Genomic DNA, 24,011 nt, shown 5'->3' on the forward strand with positions numbered 1-24,011 from the left:
TATTTAAGTACTATGTCCCTACAAATTCTCCTTACCTACCTATCAATAAGGAAACATTATCCCTAACACTAAAAATACTCCATTAATTGAACAATTTGCTCATATAGAGCCCGTTTGGATTGGCTTATAAGTTAGCTTATAAGTTGTTTTCAGCTTTTTTGAGTGTTTGGCTGGCCAGCTTAAAGTCATTTTGTGCTTAAAATAAGCTCAAAAAAATAATTGGGCCCATTTGACTTAGCTTATCTAAAGCAGCTTATAAGCTGAAAACAGCTTATAAGCCAAAAAAAATAAGTTAGACTACCCCAACTTATTTTTTTTAGCTTATAAGTTGCAAACAGCTTATAGGCATAAGCCCATCCAAACAGGCTCATACTCTATCTTCTATTAGTTATATTGTAATATTGTGTACGACATACATATATAATATACAGAAGGTATTATTATACTTTATATAAATACAAACTTAAATATACTAATTCCTACTATTATACCCACAAATATTTTTTACCATCTTTTCAATTACGCTTACCAATTTGAATATACCATATACATGATATTATTATACTATATATTGTGTATATATAAAAAAAATTAATATACTAATTATTACTGTTATATCCACAAAATATTTTATTATCATCTTTTCAATTACACTTGCCAATTTGAATATACCATATACGAAAATAGTGTGAAAAAGTGATAATACATGCTTAGAAATAAAATAAAAAATTGAAAAGCTTAAGTAAAAAACCATAAATACGAAATACTAAGTAGTGCAAATCATAAGACTTTGACTATGTATATAAAAGCAAAGTTTGAGAAATTGTATTTTCAAGAGTTTGAGGAGATGGATATGGAAGGAGAGAGGCATGAAATTGAAGATTAGAGCAACTTTTTAATTGATAAGGTAAGTTTTCAGGTGAGAGAATTAAATTTTATTGTGTACTTAATTAGGAGAGTATATTTTAGGGATATGAAAAATAGCACTATATTAAAGTTAAAAACTTAGAATAAATTGTACTAATGTAACTTTTTTAAAAGTAGTTGTACGTTTTGAAAATTGCATATTTAACTCTTGTATTTGTGTAAGTTTTCCGAGGAAAATGGCACAACTATACCCGACCCGCTGCTTGCAAAAATCACAGAGGTCATTTCAAATTCCATTTTCGTCCCTAGGGTTTCAAAATTCAACACTTGACCGTGGTTTTGTCAATTAACAATGGCGTAGCTTCTGGAATCTTCGATTTCACCTTTTCCCGGTACGGTTATCCAGCCGATTTATGCTTTCTAGAAACTTCCATTCCTTTTGTGATGTTATCGTTCTAACTTTAAGCTTGACAATTACATTTTTTTCATAAGTGTTGGACTGATTTTTTGACATTTTAACTAAACTCGCTAATAAATCTGACTCAGCAGCCTATATTTGTGTAGTAAATGAAGGTTTATGACAATTAATAAAATTATCACCTTGCACATTGTATAAGGAACAAATGAAATTAATTAGAATTATTTGAAGTATGTTGAATGGCATTCAGAATTGTTCTCAAGTTCTAAATGAGAGAACCTTGCTCTAAATAGTGTCCCCCCCCCCCCCCCCCCCCCCCTCTGTTTTTTTTTGAAGGCAAAAGAACATTTTTATAGTGACATAAAAAGGTGTAAAATGTACTATCAAAGGTAAAATAGAAGGCTAAGTATATATGGATACGATTATTTTAGTTTATCAAATTAATCTGGAGATAGGAAAAGAATCTGGTCTCTTTCTAATGGCATAATGTTTTCTTTTGCAGGTTTCTCTCTCTCATTTCTTTTGCAGTAATATCCATTGAGTTTAGACGAATTTTGTTCCGTCTCAAGTTCATTGTCAGATAAAAGAGAAGCAATAATGGAGAGAACTCCATCAGCTTGTGCGATGCAATGGAGCATAGACCTTGAAAAGGGCCTCCGTTCTAATAAACCTGGTCAGTTATACTTCTAATTTTATCAATCATATTAATAGCCTGAAAGGTAAAAGTGCTTATTTTTCAAAATAACAACACTTATTTTAGAGAATTTAGGTGTTTCATCATCCGTTTAATGTAGAAATAAGTGATTCTGATTAGTGTAGGCTGATAAAAGTATCTTCTCCAAAAGTGCTTTTTGATTTTTTTTGGCACAAATTACCCATATGAAAAGTTCGTCTTTACCAAATTAATTACTCCCTCCGTTTGAATTTATGCGGCACCATTTAGAATTTTGAAATTTGTGGTCCAAAACAACCCTTATATAATTGTGTGGCTGTAAAAGTTTTTAAATATAGAAATGTGACATTCTTTTTGGGATAAGACTAAAAGGAAAGTGTGCAGTGTGCCACATAAATTGATACGGGGGGTAATATTATCTTCCTTTTTCATAATTTGATACTTAAAAGCACTTTTCTGAAAATACTGGTCAGACACGAACTAATAACAAAAACACTTCTCAAATGATTTAGCCAAAGACAAATTACGACTCTTCCAAAACACTTCTTAGGAAAAAACACTTTTGATAAGAAGTATTTCTCAAAATAAGCTGATTTGGGTAGCTTGGCCTAACAGGTTCAAAGTCGTTTTCTATAAGAACTTCTTTTGTTTGTAATTTCTTTTTCAATGAGGATTGCAGTTTGATTGTTAATGTATCTTATATGTTGTGAAGAATCATTGTTTGGTTTAAACCATTTTGTAATACTCCTCTATTATAGTCTCTGAGTGATACTTGTCTGTTCTTTCCCGCGATCGTTAGGTAAATCTACCAGAGCCATACTAGATATTGGGCCAAGACTTGAGTGGTGGAGTAGAGAGTCAAATCTTCATGCTGCTGAGTACAAAATATTCGGCTTAATTCCTGGGGAAGATAAGCTATTTGCAAATGCTGTCCTTCTTAGGCTTGCGGATGCATTCAGGTCAGGAGACAAACAAATGAAGCTTTGCATAGTGAAGATTTTCTTGTCCGAGCTCAAGCAGAGAAGACGATTGAGGAGCGAGGGGAGAAAAGATGAGGGAATCCTTTCAAAGGATAATTTAGATAGCTGTACCGAACTTTTGACTAGAATAAAGATAGTATTCGACTCTGGAAACGATGAAGAGAGAGCATTGGCTTTAGCTCTATTTGGTTGCTGGGCTCATATTGCGAAAGATAGCGCTGATGTTAGATACCTCATACTTTCAAGCTTGGTCTCAACGCATATTCTGGAGGTAAGATCTGTCCATCTTACTGAGTGCTATATGTTATATTGACATTATTAGCGTAATTGCTGATCTTTACCTTGTCCAAAAGAAAAAAAAGAAATTAGCTTAAATTGCTGACTGTTTTTTCCCGCTACTTTAAAGTACATAAGGTGGCTTGTATGAGAGAATATGTTCACAACAGAATATCCACTACTTGTTAAGATTCAGTTTAGGGAAGCCGTTATTAAGGTATAGAAGTACAAAATGGTTCATCTGATGTTGCACCCTGTCTTTAACACATTTTTGGTTGGAAAATCTGCTTGCACTTCGAGTTTCCCAAGTTCCCAACACACAATTATAGGGATGATCTGGAGCAAGGTGTGCTGAAGAGCATTACCTTTTGGGGCAGCATTGTATGGTATAAATGATCGAGATTATTCTGTCATTTTACCCCAAATATGTCTACAAGTAATTGTCTAATTTCCGGATTTTGGCAGCTAACTCTCAAGTCATACATAAGCTCTCCAGTCTACATGGTTTTCTAATTTGGAACTTGTAGAACACACAGATAATGTTGTGCGAAAATATCTGAATATAACCTCATGTAGCTTCTTTACAAAAAATCTCCACATGAAAAAGTAGACTTTGAAAGGAAGCACCGGATCCCAAATCTGGTTCTAGGTGTCGATATATAATTATCAGAACTTCTTCCTGATCTGTGAGGCAGTCCTCTCGAGTTTTCTTCTGGGGAAAATATAAAATTAAAGTCTACCCTATGTGTCATAGACCTTCTAATTTTCCTGTTGAGGCGCTTACCTGCTCCCATAAAGACAATCTCTTTCTAGCTGTGCTTTGTTAAATGCAACTATGCAAGTTATAAAGCTGGAGAGTTAATGTTCATAATGTTTAAGTTTAATACTCACATGCTGTTCTTTTGATCTTCAATGAACTGAAAGTCGAAATTGAACTCCGAAAAATCTACAGTTCCTATTTTCGTCACGAGAACAATGGCTGAAACCAAGTTCTTTCCTAAATCCTTCAATCTTGGCATTGCTAACAAACACTTGAAGACAGACAAAAGATAGTTGATGAATAGATTTAAAATTTTTAAATCTTGAAAGAGCATTAGGATTTAATGCCTTTAACCGTATTAGGGATGGATCATCGCGAAACTCCAAGAGAATTATGTTTGGAATTGCTTTTTATGCCCCTTAAAGGTATGATCATCTTGCCTCCTATGAAAAATTATGCTCCTCGACGATAAGCTCCCTCTAGCAATTGCACTAACTGTGGAAGTTTCAACATGATCAATTCTGAGGGGAAAAAGGAGTCAATCAAGTGTTCAGTAGTCTCTTCCTTAACGACCCTACTCCCTGTGGGTCCTTTCTTCACTGTCATCCTCACTGCCCTCCTCCTCATCTTTCTGATATTCCTAATCGATGTGAAAGGGGTATTACTCTGATCATTTGTCTCCTTTGTCCATAGAGAACTTTCTGCTTTTTAATTTGTCGCCAATATTTGACCATCTTCTTTTGTGTTTCTATTCTTTCTGTTTTTAGTTCAGATATTAGGTAACAACAACTGCATATTGTTTGTATTTGCCTCTAACTCATGGCATGAATGATTGATGCAACCATTTTGCGTCTATCTACAGGCAAAGGCTTCTTTGTTTGCAGGTGGATGCTTTTCTGAATTGGCTGATGACTTTGCTTATGTATTTCTGGAGATGCTTGGAGGTCTGTTGACATCATCTGAAACACCAAGGGCTATAAGGCTAGCAGGAGCACATGCTTTTGCTAAAATGCGGTGTTCAATTTTACTAGCGGATAAAGCTCATAAGGTTCAGTATTTCTCTTTAATATGTGTTTCTGCCACCAAGCACATGTAGGTTTTCTCATTACACTTTACACAGGCCCATTATCCTTCTTTCCCTTTTCGTTCTGTTCTAGAAGAGCTTGCTTTTGAACTAACATTATTCAGAAACCATAATGTAAACACTCATAGATATTACAACATTACAACAACAACAACAACAACAACCCAGTGAAATCCCACATCTTGGGGTCTGGGGAGGGTATAATGTACGCAGACCTTACTCCTACCAAGGTAGGATGGCTGTTTCCGAGAGACCCTCGGCTCAATAGAAGCATAAAAAGGGGGTCAGATAAGGTTAAAAGATTTAAAACGATATTGCAATGAAATAATGCAAGCGACACAGTAAAACAGGATAATCAAGGAATTCAAAGCGATATGGAAATGCAAATCACGAAAGCGGCACAGATAAAATAGAGTAATCAAAGTACAGAAAGTAGCAAATAATAACATAAATCAAAGCACAAGAAATTATAATGCGCTAATGCGCCTACTAATAAGGAAAGATAACGAGACTTATATACTAGCCTTCTACCCTAATGTGGGTCCTCCACACCTTCCTATCTAAGGTCATGTCCTCGGTAAGCTGTAACTGCGTCATGTCCTGTCTAATCACCTCTCCCCAATATTTCTTTGGCCTACCCCTACCTCTTCTGAAACCATCCATGGCTAACCTCTCACACCTCCGCACTGGGGCATCTATGTCTCTCCTCTTCACATGCCCAAACCATCTCAATCGCATTTCCCGCATCTTGTCTTCCACCGAGGCCACTCCCACCTTATCCCGAATAGCCTCATTTCTAATCCTGTCGCTCCTAGTGTGCCCACACATCCATCTCAACATTCTCATCTCGGCAACTTTCATCTTTTGAACGTGAGAGATCTTAACTGGCCAACACTCCGCCCCATACAACATAGCCGGTCTAACCACCACTCTGTAGAACTTGCCCTTCAGTTGTGGTGGCACCTTCTTGTCACATAGCACTCCTGAAGCTAGCCTTCATTTCATCCACCCTACCCCAATATGATGTGTGACATCATCGTCAATCTCCCCGCTGCCTTGCATGATAGACCCAAGGTACTTGAAACTACTTTTCTTTTGGATGGCCTGAGCACCAAGCCTAACTTCCACGCCAACCTCCTGGGGTGTCTCACTGAACTTACACTCTAAGTACTCTGTCTTGGTCCTACTCAGCTTAAATCCTTTAGACTCCAAGGTATGTCTCCAATCCTCCAGCTTAGCGTTAACTCCGCTACGAGTCTCATCGATCAGGACTATGTCGTCCGCGAAAAGCATACACCATGGCACCTCACCTTCAATTTGTCGCGTCAATCTATCCATCACCAAGGCAAATAAAAACGGACTAAGAGCTGATCCTTGATGCAACCCCATCACAACTGGAAAGTGCTCTGAGTCCCCTCCTACTGTCCTTACTCTAGTTTTGGCTTTCTCATACATGTCCTTGATCACCCTAATGTATGCTACAGGTACACCTTTAGCCTCCAAACATCTCCATAGGATTTCTCTTGGAACTTTATCGTAAGCCTTTTCTAGGTCGATGAATACCATATGCAAGTCCCTCTTCCTCTCCCTATACTGCTCCACCAGTCTCCTCACAAGATGAATGACTTCTGTAGTTGAGCGTCCCGGCATAAATCCGAATTGGTTCTCTGAAATAGACACGCCTCTCCTCACCCTCATCTCCACCACTCTTTCCCACACTTTCATAGTATGGCTTAGTAGCTTGATACCTCTATAGTTTTCGCAACTCTGGACATCCCCCTTGTTTTTGTATAGAGGGATCATTACGCTCGACCTCCATTCTTCGGGCATCGTTGCCGTCTTAAAGATGACATTAAACAACCTAGTCAGCCACTCCAAACCTGCCGAGCTCGCGCTCTTCCAAAATTCCCCAGGGATCTCGTCAGGTCCGGTCGCTCTTCCCCTGCGCATCCTACGGACAGCACCCTTAACCTCCTCGACCTTAATACTCCTGCAATACCCAAAATCGTGACGCCTCCCTGTATGCTCCAAATCTCCCAACACGATGTCTCTCTCCCCTTCTTCATTCAAGAGTTTGTGAAAATATGACTGCCATCTCTGTTTAATGAGAGTCTCCTCTACCAATACTTTTCCATGCTCATCTTTAATGCACTTCACTTGATCCACATCGCGCGCCCTTCTCTCCCGCACCCTGGCTAGCCTGAACAATTTCCTATCCCCACCTTTCTCTTCTAGTTCAGCATAGAGGCGTTCAAAAGCTGCCGTTTTTGCCGTCGAAACCGCCGACTTCGCCTCCTTCCTCGCTATCTTATAAAGTTCCCTATTCGTCCACATCTCCACCTCATCCTTGCTTTCTATCAGCTTCGCATACGCCATCTTCTTTGCTTCCACCTTCCCTTGCACTTCTCCATTCCACCACCAGTCCCCTCGATGCCGACCACGACTACCTGTCGAGACTCCCAACACTTCCCTTGCTACAACCCTAATACAACTAGCCGTCCTATCCCACATACTGGTCGCATCCCCACTACTATCCCAGGTCTCCATATCCTTCAATTTCTCTTCCATCTCCAGGGCACTAGCCGTGGTCAAACTCCCCCATCTGATCCTAGGTCGATCATCCCCGACCCTCTTCTTCCTCGTCATCTTGATCCCTAAATCCATCACCAAGAGCTTATGTCGGGTTGTAAGGTTGTCCCTCGGAATGACCTTACAATCTTTGCACAAACCTTTATCATCCTTCCTAAGAAGTAAAAAATCTATCTGAGTCTTAGCCGCCGAACTACGGAAGGTTACCAAGTGCTCTTCCTTCTTTGGAAAACTCGAATTGGCTATCACAACATTATGCATGGGAAATGCATGTATTTTTTTTTTCATGTATGAAATGCAATTTATCATCTCTTAACTAATTGTGACTATTTCTTTAGTTTCTTTTACAACCTACAGTTTCATTTAAATTGGTTTTCAACGATACCAGGCAGAACTGTATCGTCTAACCATTTGTGTACTTGAAAAAGTGATTCAGATTTCTATTGCAGCACTGAAGTGGATGTTTCTGATATTGCAGACTGGCATGAAGCTTATCAGAGAATCTCCAGAGGAAGACTTCTCTATGGTGATGCTAGTTTCACTTTCCAAAATTGCTTTTAAATGGACATCTCTAATTCCTATACAGGTATGTAATTTTACTGATTTTGTTTGATTTTCATCGTCTCTAATGACAACATCGTACACAGAAAAGGCAGAGAACTACAACAATGAGAAGGATTTTTTTTTTTTTTTAAAAGTAATGGAAGTTAAGTTTTGTTCCCAAGATCATCCACTTAAAAGGGGAAGATAAAGAACTACAACAGTAATAAAGGAAAATTAAGAAAACGGATTCCCAGTTAACTTTTTGAAAAGACACTTGAGACCGAATGATGGATATGTTGGTAAATGGCGTGAGTAGCTGGTGTGTTGGGAATTAAAATTATAAACACGACATAAGCTATGTTTAATGATAAAATCAAGATATAACAGGAAACGAGAGAAGATTGTCTAAGATGGTTTTGCCATCTCCTATGTAAACCTCCAAATACATCATTGTATGCATGGAGGTGGTTGTAGAGAAGAGTCTGCAAGTGTAAGTATAAGTGGAATATAGAAAATCTCTAGCTTTATAGAACCCCTAATTTGATTTAAAAGATCAATTCTTTACCTATACTAGAATGAAAACCCGAATAAGGCACAACACATATAAGATCCATATTAACTTACACCAACTAGCTTAGGATTGATTTAATAGGAAAGGCCATGCGATTTTTAGTCATGACTGAGCCGTGAATCATAGATTATATACTAGCGAAAGGGACATCTGTTTAAGCGTGTAGCCATCTCATCTAAAAGCTTAAGCTGTTAGAAACTATGTTGTTTGATCTCTCCAAAAATGTCGCCCCCTGTCGGATTCTCAAAAAGTGCACTATTTGGAGAAAATCCGACAAACCCCTGTCAAGACAATATTTTAAGGGTCCGATCAAAATAGGTTAGAAAGAGCACACTTTTATTTTGCTTAATTATATTATCATCATGCCCCTTCACGTGTGGGCTTGATTCTTTTGGCTGAGCCAAGCACGTGGAAATCCGTTTTTATAAAGGGTTGGCGGTGAGACTCGAACTCAGGATCTTTTCATAGAGTGGACACACTTTTATTTGCTTAACTATGTTCTCAAGAACATCTATTGTATTTCAACCTGATTTTTTGCATATCTATCTTTGGATTTTTGTTACAGATGGAATTGCTTCTCTCATTTATGAATAAGGAAAGAGGTTTGAGCCTGCAAGCTATGGCATTAAAATGTCTCTGTTTCATTTTAGGCAAAGGAATGTATCAGTTCCCTGCCAGTTCAAATATGACTCTAAAGTTGCTTGGTCTTATAAATCAGTCTGATTTTCCACCAGCTTTGCATTTTGAAGCCCTAAGAGCTTTTTGCAAGGTATTTCCTCTTCATCTGTCAAATTTATGGTATTGGCATCATAGTAATACTGTTTACATTCTCTCACTTCGCAGATATTGCCGCCCAACCTAGATACAATTCCATGCACAGAGATCCTCACTATTTTCTCCAAGTTCATACAAATTGTCGAGTTCAGAATACTATCCCCAATTATCTCAGAGAGGGTTTTCGCTGTTCATGTATTAGCTAGTATTTTTGACAAACTTTTGGGAACACTGAAAGATGCAGCAGATGGAATTAGTTCAATTGTTGCATTTAACATGATTACTTTCACAGTCGGTCGCGTCTCCCAACTAATAAAGTTAGTGCTAGAGAATCCTCATCCAGACACGGAGGTGGAGCAGGAGATAAAGAGTTTACTCCTTATTTTAGTTTATCTGGTTGAAGGACATCGAGATCTCTCTGGTATTGTACTGGATAAGAGCTGCATAGTTATTGAACATGTGGTCAGCATGCTCAATGAATTCATCGGCATGACACATTCAAGCTCAGAAGATCACCATATAACAGAGCTTGACAGAGAGAACCATACATTAATTGCATCCAGAGTTTTGGTTTATGTATCCCAACTTCTGATAACTTGCTTTGAAGTGCTGGATGTTTCCACTGCTGGTGCCACCCAAGTCTTTAACAGAATGGAGCACCTGGTTGAGCACGTGCACCAGTGCAGCTTACTTCCTACTTATATCCGCCTAATATATCACCTCTTATTGCACTTCCATGCTGCATATCAGTGTATGTGGCTGGAGATAGGGGAAGATATGGTTGCTAATAGGAATTTCCGCCTATCTCGTTGTAGTTCTTTCTCACATGATGGTTCCCTTTCCCAGCATGAAATTCTTATTATTGATTGTGTGAAGGAAATTCTGTATAAAAAAGATTATTGGTCGTCTTATAAGCTTGGAAAATATGCTGCATGTCGTGGTGCATGGTTGGTAGCTGCCTACATATTTAGGGAATTGATACCTATGGTTCAATCTGATATCTGTTGTTCTTGGTTGAAATCCATAGCCCATCTTTCAGAACTGGAAAGGCAAGTCCAGTTGCTTGGGATTACTCTTTCTGGAAATACTGCTGGGAAAATTACGACAGTTAATCACATTGAAAATGTTGTCGGGGCCTGCAACAAGCTTTGTTCTTTAGAGAAAGCTTTTGATGCCTCTGTTTCTGGTCTTACTTATAGTTTCCAGAGATGGTTTATTACTTTAAGATCAAAGGTTGTTAAAACTGTAGCAGATGTACTTAAATTATTGAGCATGAATTCGTTTTCACAAGAAGCCACCACAAGTACTAAACAAATAGAGGAAAAGATTTTGTTTCAGCACTTGGAATCTTCGCAAGGGCTCAGCTCTTTGTTGCAATTGCTTGCCCACGCTTCTTCCCAGTTCATGAGGCTAGTAAAGGAATTTGATCTCTTAGCAACATCATGCATTGGCATGGACAGAAAAATTATGAAGATAGTTTCTGACCTTGGATTAAGTTGTTCGCTCTTAGCCTTCAGTACCGGATTAGCATTTTGTTTTGCCAGTTCCAATGCTAAACAAGACTGTAGTATATATGGTCTTGAAACCTCAGAGGAGCAATTTCGTACTCTGCTGGTTCATGACTTATTAAGGAGACTGGGGTATATAGACTTAGAAACTAGCAAAAATTTGCGGCAGCTTTTGAATTTCCGTCGAAGCTCTAGGAGTTGCTCAGTGCAAGAATTCCAAAATGAATTATCTACTACTCGTGTTGAAGCAAGAGATGTTTCTAAGCTTTGTAGATATTCCGTTCAGAGATTTCTTAGTTTGCAAGCAAGTACCGTACATGACAATACTGGTATATCCCGAGCTCCTCATGATGCTCTGCAGTTGCTGTTCAACATTATTTCCTCCTGGATACAGATCCCTTTCCGGACTCCGAAACACTTTTTCCAATTCAGGTAACTGAAGTTTCTTGCGTGATTTTTCAATCATAAGAAGATTTGGAGCTATTCTTGAATTTATTGAGATATTCTAGTGCTGTTTGTCTGTTTTATATATGGTAGCCTACTCATGCTTAGATGCCATTGTCCATTTTTATAAAATCGTTTCCGGTGGGATGGGAATACATAGCAACAGATCATTTGAAATAATAGTGGATTTGAGTGAAAACAACTTCTGAGAGCTGTTTGATTCAAAATATAATGATTCTAGTGTTGACATTGTTTAATTTTGAGATCAGATAATACCAATCTGATATTGATCTATGAAATGGCAGGTCCCCCATTTCTGCTGAGCTTTTCATAACAAATGAAGATGGTAAAAGGATGGATGATATATCTGTCTTGTCAGGCTTTGAGATCCCTCTAACTCTGTGCATTCAACTAAGAAATATATCTCCAGACCAGCTGTCTCAGGTGTCAAAATTGTACTGCATCCTTCACTCACGAACATCCTTCCAAGTATTTAGTGCAAACGGGGATAAGAAAGTACCAGAGTCCAGCTGTCAAGCTTGGAAAAGTGATCACATGGTAGACCTTAATGACAAGCTATTGCACTTTACAACAGGTTCTACCAAGAGGGGTGGATTACATGCTATGGAAAGTGCTGAAGGGATTTATGCCGTGGATAAAGTTGTATTTTTTGATCCTAATGAGAAAGGGCAAGGATTTGCAGCCTGCTTGCTAGATGTTTCAGCATTTCCTGTGGGTTCTTACCAAATCAAATGGCACAGCTGTTGTATAGACAATAATGGAACTTACTGGAGCCTTATGCCCCTGAACACTGATCAGTTCTTCACCGTACATGAATCTTCTAATATTGGTCCTGTTGTTAGAGTGCCATAGACTGCAGTTCTTTAGTTAGAGCCAGAAAGAAGTTGTTAATAGATATATTTATTGGTAGTTTATTTATTTAACTATACAATAAGCATGAGTCCCATGAACGACCAAGGGTAGTTCGGTAAACTCACCTTGTACAAAATTTATCTCTTTAATTTTACCTTTATAGCTCCGTATTTTCTCACAAATTCTCCACGCAGCTAGAACGTTCTCCTTTCAGGTGTGCTTCTTTTCCGTACTATTTCTCTTGCTCGATTGGTAGTTCTAGAAGAATCAATTCTTTTCTCTTCTGTTCTAGATTTTCAAGGGCGGATCTTTGCTTTCTCATCTGGGTGTTGCATTTTGGTAAGTTTATCTTCATTTTTATCCTAATTTTCTTCTAATTTACCAATTTTATGGCTTAAATTCATTGTTGTTGTCAGTATTTTCCTGAACTCTCTCATCAATGTCTTTCGGCTTCTTTTCCATTGTACTTCTGAGCTATTGTGTGCTGCTTCATCCGATTTTCATGTGGGTTCTTTTGTTCTTCCTCTTTTTCTTTATTTGCTTAATTTATGGTGGTGGCTTTTTTTAGCAAGATCGAAACACTTAGATCATTCAAAAAATTAGAGAAATAAGGGAATTTATGAAAACAAAAATTATAAAATTTTCCTTATCAGTATTTTCTCAGCATACCTGTGTTTGAAACTTTACTTTCGGATTTAATCTGTCCTAATTTTTTGTTGAGTTGCTTTATGTGTTTCATGTGATCGTATGGCTTGAAATAAGTGGTGGGACTAAATTTACCGCATTTGAAACACTTGACTTTGACCTCCGATTTTTTCGAGATCGTTTCTACTATTGTTGGCTTAGTTTATTCAGCAAGGTAATGTGGTCTCATTATTGTTATATTCATCATTTACTTTTGTTTATTGTATATATGTGATTAAATATATTATTTTTATGATTTAATGTTGGAGGTTCTTATGAGGATTATGAGTTGTAAAGGTGAGATTTATAATACAAAAAGGAGAGAACAATGGAGTGCCAATTTTCAGTTGAGAGGGGGATGATTTGAAGCTAAAGGTATTTAAGCATTGGGATCACATAGTAATCATTACGAGTTGTTTGCATCGTTCATTTGTTCTTACAAAGTCATGCACGATTTTGCCAACTATAATCATAATAACTAGATTACTTGGACATTTATTTGGCTTATGCGACAAGCTGATTTTCTGTGCTCTTTTTGTTGACCTTGATGCATCTTTCTGAACAAAATCATATTACCACCTCAATCGTCCACCTTGATTACTGAGTTAGAAAAATTTATATTGAAAAAAACTGAAAATAGGTGTATTCCTACCGAAATTTATTCAAATTTATGAATGGACTGAAAATGTCTTTTCAGTTTTTGGTTCAGTAGCTCTATTATGGTACTTCCTTTGTAATGGAATGGTATAAGATTTAACTTATTTTGGTTTCTTACGCTCCTTCGCATAGTAATGTACTTTTGTTAAACATTTCAACTTTCTTCTCTATATTAAATTGTTCTATAGTAAGAGGTGGCGCTTTTTAACGCCTCTCTGTTACTATATTCTACATCTAAATACCATTAATTCACTTGATGACAAGAAGGGGTTGCTCAAGTGGTAAGCACTCTAAAAAAAATCGTTTGTAAAAAACAAAAAAGAAAAACCAGTGATTCACTTGGCTTTGATATCATTTCTTCCCAACTGATTTTTCAAACCAAAAGTTGAAAAAGTTGTCTATTCTGTTAATACTTCTTCGAGAATCCCTCACTTTTCTTTCATTGAGAGGTTTCTCCCATGCTATCATATTGAGCATTTGTTCTTAGTGTGCTATATCATTTGCACTCATTTAGTTTATTATCTATAGGCTGACACCTGATGTGTTACTTGGATAGACGTTTTGTCAAGTGATTATCATCTCTTATTTGGATAGTGTTAACCCCCCCCCCCCCCCCCCCCCCCCCCTCTTCTTCTCCTCTCTCATGTTATAGTTCCAAAAGCAGTGGTTGAAGACATTCTCAGAGAACATGCCATGTTAATAGAACCCCAAACAATAAAGGCTAATGAATATAAATCTGAAAATTAAATTTTACTTATTAGTTTCTCCATGAAAATCCTTGGAAAGTGGAATAAGGAGTATACGATTGTTCTAATTTTTGTTTCCAAATACTTGCCTTCTAAAATTTTCAATTACATGTTTGCAGACTTGTGAGACAATCATTTTATTATGCATCCACTAAACATGACCTCTTGCAAAAAGAAATTGAAGTGTTTAGATGTCAACATACCAAATCACAGTTAGAAGAATTTAAACTAGATTTAATTTATATTAGTTTTTCTCCTTGTAGAGGGAAATTGTAAAAGTAGAGTTTTTCAATAGCAGGAAGTCATAAATAATGGAAGTAGTATTAGTTTTCAACTATGGGCATATTCATTAGAACAATCACTTGATTACATTAACTGTGGGCATATTCATTAGAACAATCACTTGATAAGACTGAGGCATTCCTATGTCTTAGACCATATGTAAACAAATAAGTATACCCTAAGCTATGCATGTTGATACAAATTATCTATCCACTGTCTACCTCTTTTGCATTCCTTCCTCCTCTGCTTGCTCGTCTATCTTATATACAGCTCGTGATGGATACTTGCACAGACCATGCTTGGTACTAGTTTCATTTGTCACACAACTTCATTTCTTGCCCACCAAATGTTGTAAATCAGATTGATAATGAAATTCAATATCAAAACACTAAAAAGGGAAGCATCGCTGTAATGTGTACTAACATAAACACTTCACAGTGTTTTTCATAGATCTAGAAACAAAGTTCTACTGTAAAAACTTTTTAAAAATTTATTCATATTATTTGTATTAGACAAAAATAAATTTGAAGAAGACAATAATTGAATGTGCCACATATCCCTTATATCCATAGGTGCTTCTTTGTACAACATTATTTGTAGTGCCTCAGTGCCACTCCCATAACCACACCATTCACTCTTTTTTTTTTTTCCCTTTTCCATTAGTTCAGAGCTTTATGTTGAAGAATTTTGGTTATTTTTGTTAATGAGGTTATGATTTCTTTCTTGGGAATGGAGATGGTAAATTGCGGAGTTTTAATATATAACAGTACTGGTTATTTGTTTATTTGACTGCAATATAATGGTCAGCCATTTTGGCTTTCGCAGGATTTTCAAACTCAAATTTCCTCAAGCAAAAAAAGCAAGAAAATAACTGATAGGGGTAACTTCTCGATTTTTTCTGTCCTATATGTTTAGTTATAATGCACAATGTTTGTTCTTTTTATTCTATGTTATGGTAAATTGACGTTTGTGCTTTAAGATCAAATTAAACATTAGGATTGCAAAAATTCCAATTTTAACAAAAGAACTCTATTAAACACTTGACATCAGATGTCTGACAAAAATAGTGAAAGAAACCTTAGACGTCGTATCGCTTACCGAGAAATGCCAGCTGAACGAAAGGAAGCTCTTCTGGAACACCGTCGCTCAACCTATTCTGCAAGAAGTCATCGTCTTTCTGAAAATTCTTCTACTAGCCATTCCATGCAGATTGATTTCTTCCCCTGAACCTCCAAACTTGATTCCATTGCCGACTACTACCTTCATTAGAGACGGACTTTCTGCTCCTCCTGACAAGGAACAGCCAACTCAATGTGCCAGTGTGTATGAAATAGGTTAGCATAAATTAACTTTTAGGATTTAAAAGTATAGCTAGATAGTTATTCGCTATAGTTAACATGTTAATTCTTGCAGGATCGACATTCGGAACATGTAATGACCATTCTAGCTTTCACTTCAGAGGTCTTATTTTAATCATACTATTACATTACTTATCTCATTTTCCTAGGTTTGACTCTTACTAAACTAGACTAGGATTCTGCAGGACACAGGTCAACACCGGTGGGTTGTTGGAATATCAAAGAACTACCTTGTAGTCCTTCCATTTTAAAGAAAGTTCCAAACTGCAAATTTTGTAAAGCCAGGAGATTTCAATATGAACCTCTTAGCTTCTGTTGTAGTAAAGGCTCAGTGAAATTAGTTTCGCACCAGTTGCCTTTTGAGTTAAAGAGAGTTTACTTAGGTGTCACTGATGAATCCAATCATTTCCGTACTTATATAAGAACATATAATAACATGTTTGCATTTACTTCACTAGGAGTAAACTAGAATAAGGAATTAGCAACCAGAACTCAAGGTATCTATACCTTTAAAGTTCAAGGACAAATGTACCATTTTATAAACAACCTCATTCCCTCCAATAATGAAGCAAGAAACCTACAGCTTTATTTTTATGACAATGAGGATGATATAGTTAATAAAATGGCCTTTTCAGAAAATCTAAACAGATCGGTTATTGCAAAGTTGATAAGACATTCTAAAAGTTAATCCATACTCTATGTTTCTGAAATTTTTAGCGGGCATTCCTACCAATAGTAGCCAGTTGGTACGCTATCATTATGGTTGTTATGACCCATTACAATATCCTTTATTGTTTCCCTACGGAGAAAATGGGTGGCACTGTGGCATCCAAAAACTGTAGAAAAATGTAGCTCTTCCAGGAATCGTTCTTCCCACAATCAAGAGCAACTTCCTTGTGTCTCTAACTGGTGCTCAATTGATGGGCTTCTTAACGTCGAAGAGGAAATCTTGCAGAAAGAGAGACGTGAGAAAAACAATTTGTCATGTCGTGAATATTACTGCTATAAACTTCAGATTAGAGACGATGAAGATAATGGAACTTTACATTCTGGAAGGTTATTCCAACAATATTCTGTAGATGAATTTATAAAAGTGAAAACACAAAGATTGGACTTTTTGTTGTTCAATCAAGATTTGTTTAGGCTTGAAGTATTGGCAGGTCCTAGGGATCTTCTAAGGCAGGGTGAAAGAGACGCTTTAAAAATTGTTAGAATACCTGAATTTGTTTTTCAAAATAAAGAAGTAACTTAATTATGAGTCCTAAGCTCAACCTATAATCGAAAATATTGACAAAAGAAAATTACATATGCTGTTTTATGCATAAACATGTTTAGATCTTTTTCATGTTCTTATTAGGCTTTCCAGTTTTTGTTACAAGCGAAAATCTAATAGATATCAGCATCCATTCTTTTTGCCACTGTTCCCATAAAAAGTGACGTAGTTGTCTAATAGATCATAGACATGAGATGGGGAGGATTCATATTGTTGTCGAAAATGGCAAGCACATATTTGAAGTCAACAGTTTAAACTGTTTTCACCTGTGTTTTATAGATATTTTTTATCTGATTTGAATTGCTCTTCCTCGGAAATAATGATGCACTTTGTGTTGAAAAAATGAAATTTTGGCTAAATCTTGCCCTTTCTCTCTATCTGTCATAATCTTGAATTTTTCAGATACAACTTTCATAAATGCGGGCTGCATAGCAATTGATGATGCTCTTGGTGTATAATAAAATTTTATACATATGATACTATAGGTGTCGATTTGATGTCAATCTCGAAGATACCTCTGGCTCAGCAACTCGGATGATTATGGACAAAGAAGGAGAAAAACTATTATCTCTTACTGCAGCAGAGATTTACGAAAGAGTTTCAGCTGAGGTACAAATTTTTTAAAAAACAACTTATACATAATCACCTCCTAAATAAACTTTCAAAATATTAAATGAATATATTTTTTCCATAGAATGAGAACCTGCCAGTGGAAGATTTCCAAAGCAAATTTGGCCAGAAGCTGTTCAGAATTCAAGTAAAGAAACCGTTTGGCCATGCTTCATCCACATCATCTTCAAAATTGTATATCCAGTCTTGTGTTGAAAAGGAAAGCATTATTCATTCTCTCCCAGCACCAGCCACAACCTCAATAAATATCAGCGAAAGCAATAAAAGGAAAAAAGAATATGTATCTTCCCATGATACAAAAACAAAGCTGCCAACCGAACAAGGTGAATCAGTGAAGATGAAACAGAAACTGGAGCTAGCAACTCCAGTGGAAAAGGAATATATATGTATATATATATATGTCTATATACATATATATATGTATATACGTACATATACGTACATCTATATATGTATACGTATATACGTATACATATACGTATACATATATACATATATAGATATACGTATATACATACATATATAGATGTACATATATACATACATATATATATATACATATATACATATATACATAGGTTAACCAACTCCTTTTGCAACCACTTTTGCCTTTTATGGAACAAAGGTAATTACAACGAAAATTCTTATCATTTATCACTTAGATGTTTGATCTACTTCATCTCAAGTATTTTGGTTCAAAGTTGCGATCTTTAGTTGGTAATCTTTAGGAAATTTAGTTTTTCATTTATTTCCCTTAACAATTTATACTCAGCATCTAGACAATGACATTGGTCATCCTTTATATTTAGCTGATTGCTTATTTTTTCCTTCTTCCCAACAACAACAACTCACTAACATTTTTTAAATACATATCAACAGTTGTTTTGCAGGAAAATCAAGTGTTTACTATAACGTGCTCAATTTTTGGCTTGTACGTAGATTTCCAGTGACTTCTATAGTCATGGAATAAAGGTCAGTATCTGCTATGTTGCTTTCTTCCGCAATTTTGAGGTTCTAGCATCATATCTGTTTGTAAAGTAATCTGTTAGCTACAGGTCTACCTTTTTTTTGGCCTGCTAAAACATAAAGTCAATTTTAGCAACATACACTGCGTTTGTGAGAAGTTGTTTGATTACCAACATATTTTTGAGTGATTTTGGAAAAAAGATTGAATCTTGTTTTTGTTTTCTGAATCTTTAGGCAGTGGAGTTAATTGCTATAAGTTTTATGGAGGTAAAAAGATTGAATCTTGTTTTTGTTTTCTGAATCTTTAGGCAGTGCAGTGTAATTGCTGTAAGTGTTATGGAGGTAAATTGTTGTGGATGCAAATTGTAGAGTAAACGTAGTAGTTTTTGCTACATATTAGGGATCTTACTATGGAACATCAATTATACAGCAAGTAGTAGAGTTCTTGGACTGTTGACACTGTGACACATCACTAATGTATGCAAATTTTGATACTATAGAGTGAATGGTGTAAAGTTTGTTAGTTTTTGGTGGTTGCTTCTTGTTATTTGTTTCACTAACTGTTTGAAATTTGTAGCTGAGTACTTTAGACATAAAACCAAACTCTTAAGTACTGTGAACCAACTTGCTTGCTTTTTTTTTTTTTTTTTTTGACAAAATGATCATAATCTTTTTCCTAATTTCGCAGTCTTCCTCGGTTATGACAGTTTTGCAACCAGATTGGTCTTTAAATATGGTCCCATCCCACGAGAAGATTACGCTGAGGTAACGAATCAACTACTCTTCATCCCAAATTACCTAAGATCAACTATATCAATCCTATGTATCCATTCCACTCTGTCCATGGTAGTCCACCAAATAAGCAATAATTCAATAATACACCCAAAAAATCTACATAAGAAACCAAATTACCCCTACTTCATAATAGTGAAATAATAAAGTAAAACAACAAGCCACCATCAAGAAAATTCTTTGTGTGCAGAAAATGGTCCAGTGATAGAAATCAGAGACTAGAAGGTGAATGTGAAAGAGAAATTGAGACGGAACCAAAGTGCGTAAAAATTAAGACTTCTGGTGGAAGTCTAATTGGTGGAGGTGAATTGTTGATGATCTTGTGGATGTAAATTGTAGAATAAGAGGAAGCAATTTTCGCAGCACATTAAAGCAAGTAATAGAGTTCTTGGATGCTTATTTTGATACTACACAGTCAATGGTGTAAATTTTGTTTAGTTGTTGCATGTCCACAATCTGCTGCTCCTATAGCATCACCACCACTGCCTCCAACAAATACAACAATGCCCCCTTCCTATAGCATCACCTTCACCGCCACAACCACTAATTTCTATTCCAGCACCTCCTGTAGAATCTGCTCCTCCAACCACTAATATCTTTAGATTGTTCTACAGGTTTTGGCCAAGTTTGTCAGCTTTTCCCATCTGTAACCTTGCATCTCCTTGATGTTTTACTAATGAATTTTATTACTTTACCAAAAAAAAAAAAAAATTATTCCTCCACCTGCTATGATTCAGAATAAAGAATTATTTATCAATGAAAAATAAAGGATTATGTATGAAGAGATTGTTTACATTCATAGCTACTAAAATTATAAGTTATCTTTCCAATTAGATGTGTGGGAACATAATCAAATATTTGAATATGTTTTAAATGTAGGAAGCATATATATATATATATATATATATATATATATATATATATATATATATATATATATATGCACGAGCTGTTATTAAATGCTCTACTATGACAAAAGAATTGTAGGATGTGCAGGAGGTGAAGGCAGTAAGTGTGTCTTACAAATTCAGATACAAAATCTCTCTGTTACAGATTTCTTCTAAGTTATTTTCTAATTTAACAGAAGATAAGCATGATGTTGTTTGATTCTGGCTAGAGAAGAGCAAGCCACATGAATGCCCAGTATGCACACAGTATTTTGTGGTAAGAAAGAAAGGAGAAATATTAGATCCCTTACACTAATAGAGTAACATTTTCCCTCCTTTTCAATTTTTTAGAGCAGAGGAAGGAGGAGAAAGGGATTAAGGAATAACTGAGTTTTACAGTTCAAAAGAATTAACCTAAAATCTCAATTTTTCTCCCAAGTTCTTAGCTGATTTTAATTTACTTCTCTATCAACATTGGTTCTATTTTTTGTGTTTTCTTTATGTTTACAGTATTACTTTACTATCTACTGGATTATCTAAGTTTATTCCTTCAATTTCTTCCCAGGTCATAATTATGTTCCAATTGTCAGAATCCAAATTCCAATCCAATCTCATACAAATGTTGGAGCACCTACCAAGCTACCTATGTAATTTTGTTCCACAAACTGTCTTTGTTTTTCATTTCCTGCAAACTACTCCTGTAACTTTGTTCCACAAATGAATGTAATATACTATTACGCATGTCATGTTAATATTTAGTTTAATCATCTCTCTATTTGCATCTCAGTAGTAACTAACGGCATGGGCACAAACCATCTAGTTATAATAGAAGAGTGAGATAAGATACTGTTTGACATGTCTGTTTATTGGAAATATTAATTCAACACTGAGGGCTCTTTGGACTTTTCACAAATATTAGCAACTCTACTCTACCTTCGGCTTCCCAGATCGTGTCCTCTTTATTACTGTTTAACCGTAATACTGTAACCGGAATCACGTCTTTCGCATATAACTTCATCACCTGACCATCCGTCATGGATGCAGACTATTCCTTATATGGAAGCTTCCCTGTCCCTTAGATGTCATTTATATAAACACTTGAGAAGGGTCACCAACACATTCGTGAAGCACAGGCACGTAGAAAAATGGATGTACCGCTTCCAATTCGGCGATATCCCCGACTCATGAGCGGCTTGCCAATCTTACGAACAATTTAATAAAGCCTACTATATCTCAAATTGAGCTCTCCTTTTTACTTTTACATTCTAGGTGTTTATCCAATCACAACTTTATTACTAACGAGCATAACGGTTATGTTCCTTTCCAGGGCCAGTTTATTAGTATCCAAAACGTATATACATAATATTGCTTTGCCATTGCTAATCCCTCGCAGTCCAACTATACTCATGACAACTCATGATTCGAGTTCAGTTAATCTCTTACTTTTTCACTTTTTCCGGCATTTGATCTCCTTGTCTTCCGTACATTACAACACTGGTTGTTAGGGTCCGCCTACCGATCGATATAGTCGTAAATGGAATGTCCTATGCATACATATTCATTACTGCCATTTCTTTTACAAAACATTTCCAAACGCTTATTCAAACTTACTCTGATTCCAGAGCTGCGTTGTTCTTTCTTCCTTTTCACCAATCTGGTCCGTCTTAGCCTACGCGACCTTTATAAGGTTTCTAACCATTCTATATATTCTAATTTCATTTAAGTTATTCCAAATTTCCCATTTGTCCCTTATACCTATATTTGTGAAATTTTTTATATACTTCCCAGGGGGTCACCCATCCCAAAATTACTCTGGCCCTAGCACGTTTAACCTTTAAACTTTAATGCATTTCGATGCGTTAATGCTGGTATAATTGCATCCACTTCCCCGCACGACCTTTCTCAAATAATCTAGGGCAGTGTTTTTCAACGCTGCGTTCCAACAGCCACCACATCCCTATCCCTTGACCTTTGTTTATTTGGCCTTCCCATTGAGATCTGACAGTAAAATCCTTTGCTGAATTCATCTAGAATTTTGTTTGTGCATTGTCTTTTCCGGTCGGACGTAGTGCTCCGGTTAGCATTTCTTCTCTGATATTTGTTCTTATTTTCTGTTGTTTGTAGGCCTGTAATTTTTCTGGTTTTTCCTTTGTTTGTTCCTTGTGTTTTGTCCTCTGCATGTATGTTCTATCTACTGAAAGGTCTGGGAAAATTATTATCATGACTGATTCTATTTTTCTTTGTCAAGTATTTCAAGTATGTCTGCTGAACTTTGTTTTTCGGGAACTCTGGCTTTTCAGAGTTGCCAAAAGATTGTATTAGACTATAATTCCTATCTGTTGTAAAATTAAATTTAGTGGATAGCTTAAGTTTTCTCTTCTATGGATTTGGGTCAGATTCAGAGAGAGAATCTGTATTTGTTCTGTTATTTTCCCGCTATTATTAAGAATTTTTCACCTTTTTCCTCATTCCTAGCTTTCATTTTTCCTTTGAACCAGTTATATGCTGCCGAAGGTTACGAATTATGACACTAAAATAAACATGAATTGCTGAAGTGTAAGATGAGTAATGATTCCCTTTACTTCCTCTATTAGTAGCAATTATTTGGTCTTATGGTAGGAAATCCGTTAGGTGCCTCACCGTTGTTTTTCGTATTCCCACTCTTCAGTGCTTGACAGAGGTTTCTCATGGTGAGTCCTAGAAAAATTCCTTTTTCTGATTGGTCAAATTTATTTAGGACATTTATTGGTCAGTATGGAATTTAAACAGGCTACTGCCCTTGATTTAGGGTTTTTATGATATTCAGTATCTCAAAATTTAATATATTCATGGTGCAATTGCAGGGGAGCAAAGAGATGTAGAAATGATTTTACAGTTATTAATTAATCTAAGCCTGTCTATAGCAGTCTGAAAGAAATCTATGGTCTGTAGCCATGTTTACGGAAACAAGAAAGGAAAAGAAATAGAATTAACCTAGAAAATGGTTTTTCAGTATGGATTAGAAACTTGGCGGGGCAAATTTTTAAATGTTGGAAATTCTTTTAGTACTGGTAATATGCTATACTGTATTTTGTCACATGTAGCAAGTAGCAACTTATGCTTTTTTCTGGGTTCATGGCAGGTTCCCTTGATTGCCATCTTAGAGGATAATGGTAACTAAGTCTATTGTCTAAAAAATCTATAATGTTTATGGGCACAAGTATAGCAGAAAAAAGTCGAACATAGCTGATAGCCTGATACATTCTAATACATATCTTACACTTTTAAAGAGCGTGCTTTTATTTGCAAACAAGCTGGAGGAATTGGAGTATTTGTGCTTTACAAGTGGGATTAGATCTTGGAATGAGAAACCTGCCTTTTTTTTTTTTTTTTTACA

General features: G+C 36.2%; 1 protein-coding gene across 12 annotated transcripts; it reads left to right on the top strand.

Annotated features, from left to right (window-relative positions):
• The first annotated feature begins 797 nt into the window (after positions 1–797).
• On the top strand, positions 798–21,402 carry LOC132617066 (uncharacterized). 12 transcript variants are annotated; one of them, XM_060331945.1, is made up of 16 exons: positions 1,078–1,259; positions 1,788–1,958; positions 2,758–3,209; positions 4,837–5,022; positions 8,126–8,233; positions 9,327–9,530; positions 9,605–11,475; positions 11,793–12,699; positions 15,555–15,609; positions 17,846–17,969; positions 18,055–18,313; positions 18,870–18,962; positions 19,645–19,721; positions 19,939–20,756; positions 20,833–20,912; positions 21,201–21,402. In XM_060331945.1, the coding sequence occupies exons 2-8, from the start codon at positions 1,883–1,885 to the stop codon at positions 12,358–12,360; spliced, it is 3,465 nt and encodes a 1,154-aa protein (XP_060187928.1). In that variant the 5' UTR covers positions 1,078–1,259; positions 1,788–1,882; the 3' UTR covers positions 12,361–12,699; positions 15,555–15,609; positions 17,846–17,969; positions 18,055–18,313; positions 18,870–18,962; positions 19,645–19,721; positions 19,939–20,756; positions 20,833–20,912; positions 21,201–21,402. The 12 variants fall into 12 exon arrangements, with proteins under 12 accessions (XP_060187929.1, XP_060187928.1, XP_060187933.1 ...); XM_060331950.1 differs by having other exon boundaries at positions 19,664–19,721; XM_060331943.1 differs by lacking the exon at positions 19,939–20,756.
• Positions 21,403–24,011: the final 2,609 nt, after the last annotated feature.

The sequence above is a fragment of the Lycium barbarum genome, chromosome 11 (assembly GCF_019175385.1).
Source record: "Lycium barbarum isolate Lr01 chromosome 11, ASM1917538v2, whole genome shotgun sequence".
Classification (NCBI taxonomy): domain Eukaryota; kingdom Viridiplantae; phylum Streptophyta; class Magnoliopsida; order Solanales; family Solanaceae; genus Lycium; species Lycium barbarum.